This window comes from Poecilia reticulata, unplaced genomic scaffold (genome assembly GCF_000633615.1).
Source record: "Poecilia reticulata strain Guanapo unplaced genomic scaffold, Guppy_female_1.0+MT scaffold_583, whole genome shotgun sequence".
NCBI lineage: Eukaryota > Metazoa > Chordata > Actinopteri > Cyprinodontiformes > Poeciliidae > Poecilia > Poecilia reticulata.
In genome coordinates, this window is record NW_007615337.1 from 41 (window position 1) to 11,372 (window position 11,332).

General features: G+C 40.0%; 1 protein-coding gene across 2 annotated transcripts; it reads right to left on the reverse strand.

Moving 5' to 3' along the window:
* Positions 1–2,163: 2,163 nt before the first annotated feature.
* dipk1b (divergent protein kinase domain 1B) lies at positions 2,164–8,775 on the reverse strand. 2 transcript variants are annotated; one of them, XM_008403416.2, is made up of 5 exons: positions 8,136–8,775; positions 7,036–7,170; positions 4,722–4,829; positions 4,327–4,503; positions 2,164–4,209 (listed from the first exon to the last, which is right to left on the reverse strand). In XM_008403416.2, exons 1-5 carry the CDS (start codon positions 8,199–8,201, stop codon positions 3,397–3,399), a joined length of 1,299 nt encoding a protein of 432 aa, XP_008401638.1. In that variant the 5' UTR covers positions 8,202–8,775; the 3' UTR covers positions 2,164–3,396. The 2 variants fall into 2 exon arrangements, with proteins under 2 accessions (XP_008401638.1, XP_008401639.1); XM_008403417.2 differs by lacking the exon at positions 8,136–8,775 and adding an exon at positions 7,284–7,536.
* Positions 8,776–11,332: the final 2,557 nt, after the last annotated feature.

Sequence of the window (11,332 nt, forward strand, 5' to 3'; positions counted from 1 at the left end):
CTGTTAAGTTAAAAGCACATCGTCTGAAGTTGGGATATTTTTCCTCCAACAGGTTCCAGAGGAATCACCTCAAACCAGATGTTGGACTGGATTTTATTTCAATGTCATTTGTGAATGTTAGAGCCTCATTTTCAACAGTGGAGCTATAAAGGTTGAAAMAGGTTATTATTTTGGAGAAAGTCTAATCAACATCAATATTTCCACTAAATAAGAGGCAAAAATCAAAATTGTTTGATAAAGGAAAAGCCTCTCAGACTCTGAGCCCGACAGCACCAAACTATTTTTTATATTAGACAATTTAATTTCACATAATTATCGCGGTAGAAGCCATTTGTTGGTTAAATACCTAATGAGGCATATTTACCGTGTTTGATGTTTGTTGTAAATGACTTATACTCACAAAGAACAAGGTAATTAGTCCAAGTTTGTCGTTTATTGAACGTTCAGAAACTACAGTGGCTGTGATGCACCAAGGCAAAGGTAAAAAAAGGTAAAACAACCTGAACCGGTGATCAACTCAAAACCACTCGCACCCTTTTACTCTCCGTCTCTGTCATTTAAGCACACCCGTTGCCATGGCAACCTCGTGCGCTCCAGAAGCCGACCAGAGATTCCGTTAAAAACATAAATTCAGTCCGTTACGATATTAGGTTTGCAGGCTTGATATTTATTTTGCGATCATTAATAAGCCTCCCTGAACACAGCTGGTTGATTAGTTAATTTTAAACTCCTGCTCTGCTAGTTACTTTGGTAATGGAACCGAAACGCACAGAATTGCGCAACTTGTTGAAACAATAATTACTGAGATTGTTCGTTGGGTCATTAATTTGAACATGTTTTGTTTATTTTTTTGTTCATTAATAAAGTAACGAACGTTTTAAGCCAGTCAGAGAGGAGGACGTGCTGGTCTCAGCCTCAAAACTTTCCGCGATCGACGTGTTGCAGCCCTGCTCTAGCAAAGCACGAACAGTTCAGAAACAATATAAAATGAGAAAAAAGGTATTCATTAACTGATTAAGTCGTGTTTTAGATTGTTCTTGAAAAACTAATCAGTCACGGCTGATTAGTGGGTGCATTCACGGCTGCACAGTGAACCCATTCATGTTTTACAGCAGACAGCCGCTCCCCTCTCTTGCAGGTACTGCGTACACCCGCTAAATCTTTTAGGGGTACGCAGTACCCTGCCGTACCCCCTTACTTTCACCCCTGGGCATATGGGAAGGTTTACTACGCCAAGAAACCTGAGCACAAAAGCACAAAGACCATGCAAGGATAAAGCAAGAAACCAAATACAACGGGAACTGATTAGGCAATACCCATGTTGATATAAATGAGCAATACAACAATAATCAAAATGAAACAGATGAAAACCAAAACTCAAACACTCAGTGATGCTGACAAGCTTCATGGAAATACCGAGTTCATTTCCCATTGACTTAGCACTTGTCCACACTCCACACAGAGCCAATACTATACCACTGCTTTAGTGATCATGCAATCACTGTGCTTCATCGAACAGAAGAGCCACCTGACACTAACCTCAGAGACAATGTGTGACAAGGGTGTTCAACTCCAATCCTCAAGGCCCGGTGTCCTACAGTTTTTAGGTAACTACCTGCTCTAACAGACCTGAATCAAATGACTCAATTGCCTCCACATGTAGTACTGCTGGTGACATGTTTTTATTTTTGTCTGCAATTTAAAGTTTGCAGGACACCGGCCATCAAGTTGAATAACCCTGACTGATGGGAGTGTTTTCAAAATATAAGCTCTTTTTAGCAGACCAACAGTTCTGTATTTAAAATCCTTATTGAAAATCATGCATGAATTCTCATTATCTGTAGGCATAATATTCAAAATGATCAGAAATAAAGGGTAAAAATGAGTATTTCTCTAAATATAGCACATTTGTTTCAATTTTAAAGCTGAAATAGTTAAAAAAAAATTCTATGGTATTCTAATTTATTTAGATGTATATGTTAATCCTTAAAACAGACACACAACTTTCACCATAGATAAACGTAATAATTCACAGGCATTACCAGCAAAAGCACAATCCCAAGAGGAAATGACACTGACTAAATGAAACTGTAATGTGCTGTTCTATTTACTTCTCTATGAAAGACAGTAGTGAAAAAGAAAAAGTTAATCCTCACTGCAAAATGTTTTTTCACCGGAAATAAGTCGTTTGAACCAAACTTGAGTTTATTTTCTCATAGCCGTACATTTCCGATCTGTTGTGATCAGCCTCATTTACAGAAAATAAAAGTTTCTTATCCATGTACAAACATAAAGAACAAAACAATAAATCCAAGCTGCTTTATTTTAAAAACTAAATTACATGTAGAACTAAACAGATGGTGTTTACAGGCAGAGTCCTGAGAACAGTGTGCAAATGGATGGATATCTGTCACAACTAACAAGTTGAAAAACAAACATGACGGAGTCATCCGTAAGGTATTTCGGTTCGTCGGTTTTCTCAATTCACATTATAAATTGCGGTTCACAGTTTTCAGTTAGTTTTATGAAAAAGTAATTGCATCCTACACCTAATAGCTGATTGGGCCACCTTTAGTGGCAAAAACAGTGCCAACACTAACATAACTCACAAAGAACGTTTTTGATGGAATGCAGAACTTTGGTCCACTCTTCTTAGCAAATAAGACATTAAAACCTTAGTTTTGTTGTTTTAACCACTTAGAAATAGACTTGCTGGTGTTCTGGATCATTGTTCTGATGCATGACCCAAATGGTGTATTGTTGTCTCTGTATTACGTCTTTGTCGGTTCATTTATTGTTCAACTTTTAGGTCTCATCAGCATCTGTACGTTTTAGACCGACACATTTTGTAATTTTAATCTCCATTGGTTAATGGAGTGGAATTTATTGCCATGCCCTCTACTTACATATTAATTGTTGGTATGTTGCTGTTTTTATTATAACTTGCATTTTTAAGATTTTTTTTATCCTACTTCATGGTGTCAGACAGGTTTTACTCAAGTGACTTTTTTATTCTGCAATTTTAATCAGGCCTTTGTGTGAAAGCATGTAAAAATGTGATACGAGTCAATTCACAATTTAAGAAAAAAAAAGAAAATTTGTCAAATTGTCTGGTTGGGTTGGATAACTTTTAAATGAACTAATTATTGAGAACTAATATTATATTTAATAAAGCTATGTTTATATGATATCAAAATTTGATGATCTGAAACATTTTTAAAATAAGCAAAAATAAGAGAGGGCATACACTTTTTCACGATCCTGCATCTCCAGTCAGTGTAGGGTGATAATCACACAAATGATTGAAACGGTTACGCTATTTGGCAAAACTTTAGATTTTCTCTCATTTTGTATATAATTCATGAGACAGAACAGCGGATTGGTTACAGTCTGCTTTCAGGAGTACTGCGTGTTGGAAATTTTCTTCCACAGTAATGTCTTCAGGTTGTTAAGAACCAGCGAGTGGTGCACTTCCATCTGGCTCGCTAACCCACTGAGTGTCACACAGGTGCGTAGCTGCTTCTCCAGATCGCCTCGCAGGTCTGACGGGGCCCCGAACAGCAGGTAATCCTGTAGGAGCATGCACACCTTGGCGAGGTTAGGCTGCACGACCTCCGTGTTGCACTGCTTCACCAGTCGATCGCACGTGGCGGTGCAGTCTTTGCCGTAAGTGCAGTCCGCGTTGTTCTCGCACCGCCGGCCCTTCAGGAAGGCCCGCACCACGGCCTCCGACGCCACGCTGCGCAGGTTGGCCATCTTGCAGTCGTACTTGGTGTTGTAACCCACGTGGTGGGGGCTGGCGTCGCAGATCAGGAAGCTCCCATAGGATCCGTGGAACACCTCCTCCACGAACTCCAGCAGGCCGATGGTGATGCGGGCCCTGCGGGGCCAGGACGGCGCCAGCCAGTGGTTCAGGCCAGAGCTGAGGGCTTCCGGGACGACCGCCTCCAGGTAGTGAGGGACCTCCAGCCTGTAGAGGGAGCTGTGGCTCACCCGTTCCGTCACATACAAGTCTCCACAAAAGCCCAGAAGCTTCGGGGTGTGCTCCTTCTCCTGCAGCGCCACCATCAGGAGGAACTCGTTGATGTGAAGCAAAGCCCAGATGGACTTGGCCTCGGCAAGAGACACTTTGCCATCCTGGTTGACGTCAGCGAGAGTGATGACTCTGTCCACCAAGGCGCTCAAAGACGGTTGTTCCCCGAGATTAGCCTTCAGAAAAGAAATTGGAAGCTCAGTAAGAAAAAGAGCACATTAAGAGCTCTTTTTCTTCTATGCATCGTTAGAATGACTTCTATTTTCAATTAAGTAGTTTGACATAAATGGTACCTTAAGGAAACTGTGCAGCATCTCTTTGAATTCGTCCATTGAGGTTCCACGAGTCGGCTTGTCGAATAAGCTCATTTCTGGTCTCGACAAAGTCTCTGGGACTCCATCTATGTTCACTGGATCCTCGATGCCGCATTTCATTACCACCGGCCTGTCCTTCCAAAGTCCAACGTAGACCTGAAAGAGTAAAATCAAAACTAGAATTAGTTAGCAATATGGAGAACATGTTGAAATGGTAGCCGACGTTTGTGTGATATACCCAAAACCGCATAAACTGTAAATCGATATGCATTTCTTAGCAGCTTAAAACTGTTATTTTACAGACATACACAAAGATTAATATCATATTTAAAAAAAGCATTCAAAAGCAACAAACCAGTGTGTTTGTGTCTTACCTGATGGGTGGAGGAGGTGGACATGCAGCGGTGCAGCGTCAGAGTTTTCTGATCACACAAGGCCTTACATGACGAGCCTGAAATTATGCCCCTTCTGTAGTGATCGCACTGCGAAAACAAGCAAAGAAATACACAACATCAGGCCACAGGAAACAGGAAACAATCCAAAGTGAGTTGAGAAATATCAGCCATTTTAAGATCTCTATATTTAGGTAGTCTACAAGGTCTACTAAACAAAAGCAACAATTGCATGACATTGTGCCGGGTCCTCTTTTCAGGGGAATCACTTCCTTTTAATGCCCGTCTCACATTGCGTTTCTTCCCACAGGTCACCGATTCTGACCAAAACACATCGGTTTGACTGGTACTTGAAATACGTGTGCAAACCTTTACATCGATAAGCAAATTAACCTACAGATCTCTGTGACCTCGACCAGGATGAGAAACTGTTCAAGTCCAACCTCAAGAGTACAATTAAACACACAGTCAACCACGTCATAAAATATTAAATGAATAATGATGCCCCAATGGAAAAGTTTTAATTTTCCAATGGCCTTTCCAAAAGCCTTGATTTTACTTCAAGGCATGAATTCTCATTATCTGTAAGCATAATATTCAAAAATGATCAGAAATAAAGGGTTAAAATGAGCATTTCTCTAAATATAGCACATTTGTTTCAATTTTAAAGCTGAAATTGTTAAAAAAAATTCTATGGTATTCTAATTTATTTAGATGTATATGTTAATCCTTAAAACAGACACACAACTTTCACCATAGATAAACGTAATAATTTACAGGCATTACCAGCAAAAGCACAATCCCAAGAGGAAATGACACTGACTAAATGAAACTGTCATGTGCTGTTCCATTTACTTCTCTATGAAAGAGAGTAGTGAAAAAGAAAAAGAAAAAAGAAAGTTAATCCTCACTGCAAAAATGTTTTTTCACCGGAAATAAGTTGTTTGAACCAAACTTGAGTTTGGTTCAAATGTCATTATCAGTGCTGTCATTATCAGTCACTTATGTTTTTTTTGTTGTTGTTTTTTTTTATAACAGTTGATTCTGGATCATTTAGTAGAAAGGAAATTCCACAAATGAGCTTATTTCCAAGACTACAAGTGCATCAGCATTATTGGAGAAGATGGTAGAATCTTTGAAAAACAGTAATTTGTACGAAAAAAGTCAAGTTTAGGTGAAAAAGCTGTCGGTGAAAGTAAGTAAATAAGATGCATATCACTCTAGTATGATTTTTATTTCTCCCCTTGTCTGATTGTGATCTTTCTGCAGATGTGCTGGAATTTCCGCCAGCTGGTGCCGAGGGTGGAGGTCACGTCACACATCAGAAACTGCACAGTCAACCAGACGGAGTTAGAATTAAGGGCAAGCGAAGTTTGTCGAGCCTGAACGAAACATGAGTCATACCGAAAGGAAACGATTCTGGGGTTTTTTCTGAGCTGTCGATGTCATTTCTCACTGCAGCAGCAAAACACGTTTAAAGTTCAGACAAATAAAAGCAAACATTTAGAAATATGCTGGTTTAAAAAAAAAGAAAAAAGAAATGAAATGTTTTATCCTTTAGTTGATTTTTTTTTTGTTTTTTTAACGCAAAGCGTAACTTTGTCACCCAGTTAGAAGAAAAATTGGAAACCAAGTTTTGAGCAAGATTGAAAGGAAATCATACCAGCCAACCCTTTAAAGCAAAACATTTAATAATTTGCGGAGTTTTTTTGGTGTCATTCTATGTGTTGAATGGGGGATGGGTGTAGTGGAACGTTCAGTGATTGGTACAGATACACTACCTCAAAATGAAGGCATACTCATTTTCCTTTTGTCATATTTATTCCACTGAATCCAGGTACGTTGTTGTCCCTCCCTTTTTTTAATTCCGTCTTATTCTTAAGACCCTTTTAGCCTACTTCGTGTTGTCAAACAGGTTCCAGTCATGATTTAACTGCAGAGGTTGGTTCGGATGTCTTTATTTCTCCATTTGAAAACAGAATCTTGACAGGTTTTCTCCTGTTTTGCACCCTTTCAAACTATTCCGCAACATTTTGGCAAAGCTAGCTAGTTTGCCAATTTGTTCCGAACAGCCTCAAACATCACATGCACGTTGTCATGGTGCTGCTAAACGTTCCCTTCGTTAGCTCGACAAAACATCGGTTCATTCTTAATATGTGTGAGTGTGGCTAAGAGTATTCAGTGCAGCTAAGTGGTGTCATGAATGAAATGTCACATGCAAAAGCAAAATACATTCCTTTTTTTTTTCTTTTTTTCTTTTTTTACTTTGAGTAAATATGAGTACGTGTTTACTTACGATGACTATTTGACACACGTGCCCGCGACACAGCTCAGCGTACGAGGCATACTGCATGTAGACGATCCAGCTGATGATGAGAATGCCGAGCCAGGCGAGGAGAAGGTACTTCACCTTGATGGCCGGGAGACGACTCTACGGAGCGCAGGAGAGGACAAGAAGGTGTCCGCTTAATTAGAAAGTCATTACAAAAGCTCATAGGGAAGTAGGATGTATTGAAAGGCAACACGTATACCGCGTATTAATACATTTTTTCCAGCAGCAGTCACGCACGTGAAACTTCTCCACAACATGTTACGAAACAGCTAAAACTAATTTAGGCGAAATTGGACATTTTCGCCGCAGTCTGTAGATTGAAAGCTCTCACAGGGTTGAATGACAACAAAAGGAGGTAGTGTTGCGTCATAATCGAGTTAGTCAAACTTTGTTTATGTTTTTTTTTTAAATATGACAATAACAGTAATACTCAAACTTAAGTCGACTACATCTAGCAAATTAAAACATTTTTTAAGTTGTAGCTCCATTCTTTTTTTTTTTTTTTTTTTTTTTTTACCCACGCTTTCTCATCGTCGTTTCTGGTTTCTATGACCTCGTCACCCCAGACTTCCATATTCGCTGACCCCCAAGTGGGGCCTCAAAACTCATCTTTGAGAATGTCTGAATCACAAACAGCTGAAATGCCGCTTCATCGTTTCTTGCCAAATCAGTGCAGGCTGAAGGACTTCATAACGCACCATGCTAAAACTAAGGCAGCAACGACGAGTCACAACTTCACCATTCTTTCTAAATAGACAAGCTGTTCAAAATAACATGTCTAGCACAACAATTTCTACACTGGCCCCAAATAGTGTGCTTCCTCTTCTTCATTTCCTAAACTGGGCCCCAAAAGCTAGGACTCTCTTCACTCTTGCCTGCATTTGCATCGTTTTTTTCCCCTCCAAGTGTTTGTGAGGTTGGGCTGGGTAGGATGAGGAGAGGGGAGTCATTGCGACATTTTGGATGTATATCCACGCAAATTATCTAACAATGCTCATCGAGTCTCTTTGTGTGTGTTTGTGTGTGTGTGTGTTTGTGTGTGTGTGTGTGTAGCAGGTACCTACCTGCAGGCCTTTAGACAGAGGGCAGAACAGCATCAAATGTACCAGTCGCCGCAGAGCCCTGGGCATCCTGAGCGGCAGTGAGGAGGAGGCAGCGGAGCGAGAAAGCGGAGATCCCCGTCAGATCACATCCTCACAACAGCCTGCACGCGGTCGCACTCAGAATTATGACGCACTTTATGCCGCCCTTACATGTAATATGCCTTCTGAATCAGGGTAATTTTGGTAAAAAGCAGAAATATTCTTGAAATAGAGGAACTTCAGCCTCCATAAGGGCTTTTATATATATATAAATATATATATATATATATAAAAAAAATTATCTCAAAGACAGAAGAAAAGGGATGTGTCCGCTTTCAAAAAAATCCTTATAAGCTAAAGCCAGTCTCTTCCTTATCCCATCAAAAAATAGCAACAATGATGCAGGCGGTGTGTCGCGCGACGCACTCTCAGCTCAGCTCTGCGCTTTTTTAAAGGGACAGGCGCCAAATTGTGAGAGGTGCTTTTATTTCGGCCGACATATAATGGCGAAAGATCCATTTATTTATTTATTTGAAGCGGGGGTATTGTTTTGTTTTTTGGAGAAAAAAAAATAGTATCACCCTTACATACACGTACAAATCAATAAATTGTCTAGCTACATAATTAAATTGAATTAAGTAAAAATCTCCGACCTTTTAAAAAAATAAAAAATTTACTACATTGAGTGATGTTGCAAACTTTTTTGGTTGATCATTTTGATCATTATGGCTTTAAGAAAAAAAAAAGAAATGACTAAACATCAATAAAAAGTGATTTTTAAATGTAATCCTATTGAACAGTGGTCACCAACCCTGGTCCTCAGGGCCCACTGTCCTGCATGTTTTAGGTGTTTTCCTGCTGCTGCACACCTGGATTAAATTCATAGGTGATTAACCGGCTTTTGCAGCAATTACAGGAATGCAAAGGAGGTAATGCAATCATATGAATTAGCTGTGCTGGAGTCCAGACTCATCAAAACCATGCAGGACAGCGGTTGCTGAGGACCGGGGTTGGGGACCACTGCTATTGAATATATTTATGCTCTGTACAGTAAAAGCTCTTTATGGCATCAATGCAGAAAGGCCCAGGTTTATGGCGACCCTTCAGCTCGTCTCCAGTGTGGACTCTGGGGGTCTCTATGGACTTTACTGTGCAGATTATGTATGGCACGTGTCAAACTCGAGGCCCGGGGTCCAAAAGTGGCACGCCATGGCTCTTTAGTCTAGAGGCCCACATAAACAAAACTTCAAGATACCTGCTGTGTGCTTAAATATTATTTTATAAGTCAAACTAGATCAGTTTTTGTATAGTGCCACATTGCATCAGTGTGAAAAGATGTTGAATATTAATCCATTTTCAGAAGTAGTAATTGAATACAGTGAAAGCTATGTAATTCAGTTTGTTAGTCTTATCAGTACACGCTGCCACAACAGGTCCTTTGAGGAAATTCATCAGGCAGTGAACCAATACCTGTTAAAACAAGCATTGGTGCTTTTAGCAGTGTGAGTTGGTGCCATGCTGGTCAGCAGAGGCATAGAAACTGCTCTAACATTTGTTGTTAGGGTGTGCCTTGATTTCCCAAATAAATGCAAATTTTGCCGTCCGTCTTCTCCTCAGCTTCTAGCATCGCCTCAGGCCAACAGGAAGAGTACAGCAGCTTGCGTACAGCCGCGGCTCCACATTATGAACGTCCACCCCTCTTTTGAATGAGATGTCCTTCACAATCCTTTCGAGCCTGAGGTTTGTCATGTCAGGTGTGCACGTTCTCTTTTTCACGCGGCGCCGTAAACAGAACGTCTCCTTCAGCAACGACCTTGTCGTGGGCAGCGAGTCATTGACCGCTCTGGATAACTGCCATGTCAGCAGTCTGCGCAGCTGTTACAAAGTTTGGCTTTTTGTTTAAGCTAATTGAACAGAAAAAAAAAGTGCTTGAATAATATCACTCTGAGTCTGAATTCCATTTTTGAAATGAATAAACATTTCAGTGGCATTGCAGTTTGTTGTTTAATAGCTTTTAACCACCAAAAAAGTGAGCTCACCAGTAAAACATATTTTTTTTCTGAATAAATTGATTGTGCAAAAGGAAAACATGGCAAGAGTTAAAATATATGAACTTTTTATTGATTTAGGATATATGATGGATATAAAAATATGTGGACTGGACTTACGGTACTCACAGGTATTAGGGATCAAAAAATAGCAAAAAATCAGCTCTAAAAAAACTTCTAACTGCCTATTGTAATAGCTTAAACACCAAATAATAACAATAATAATAATATTGATTTAACACACACGGTTTAAGCCGTTTTGCCGCTATCGCAGAAGCTAATATCTACCGTATTTCCTTATCTCTGTGAATTTTCCACTAACACCGCTTTGCTGTTGTCTTCAAATGATTCTCGTCAGAACTGGAATCCATTTGGAAGAGCATCTGCGGAAACAGAATGAAAAGGGAAAATTAAAACTTGGCACTTTTCTGTTTCACATTAACAAGTATTGTCTTGGTTGACTCAAGAGCCTCAAGCTCATACCTGTCCCAGTGTTACGTCAATCCGGGTTTCCCCATCAGATACGGTTCCCCCTGCGTCTTCTTGCCGCTCCGCCCCGCCCATGCGGCAAAATACACGCGTGCTCGTGCTGAGCACTGAGAAAGCACGCGCGTAGGGAACTATGGACACCGTGAAAGCTCAAACAACATGTCTCAGCAAAGTTGTCACTTTCTTCACGCTTTTGCGGGAAACAAATAGTAATAATACTAATAACAATAATAATAAAAAATAATAGTAATGATAAATATATATATGTCACATATTATAATTATTATAAACAGGGCAATGCATTTTAATGCTCAATATTACCCATCAGATACCGTTTCCCTTGTTTTACAGTGGGGGAACAGTATCTGATGGGTGATTTTAACATAGGGGGAACGATATCTGATGGGTGAAATATGGCCATCAGATAGGGTTCCCCCACTGTAAAACAAGGGGAACAGTATCTGGTGGGTGAAATATGGTCATCAGATACCGTTCCCCCACTGTAAAACAAGGGGAACGGTATCTGATCGGTGATTTTAACATAGGGTGAACTGTATGTGATGGGTGAAATATGGCCATCAGATACCATTCCCCTACTGTAAAACAAGGGGAACGGTATCTGATGGGTGAAATATGGCCATT

Bases quoted from the DNA above. Each gene is read 5' to 3' on its own strand.
- dipk1b (XM_008403416.2), bottom strand. From the start codon at position 8,201: ATGCCCAGGGCTCTGCGGCGACTGGTACATTTGATGCTGTTCTGCCCT. The intron at 4,830-7,035 runs GTAAGTAAACAC...TTGTTTTCGCAG, and splicing joins ACGTGTGTCAAATAGTCATC to TGCGATCACTACAGAAGGGG. The intron at 4,210-4,326 runs GTACCATTTATG...TCTTTTCTGAAG, and splicing joins TGCTGCACAGTTTCCTTAAG to GCTAATCTCGGGGAACAACC.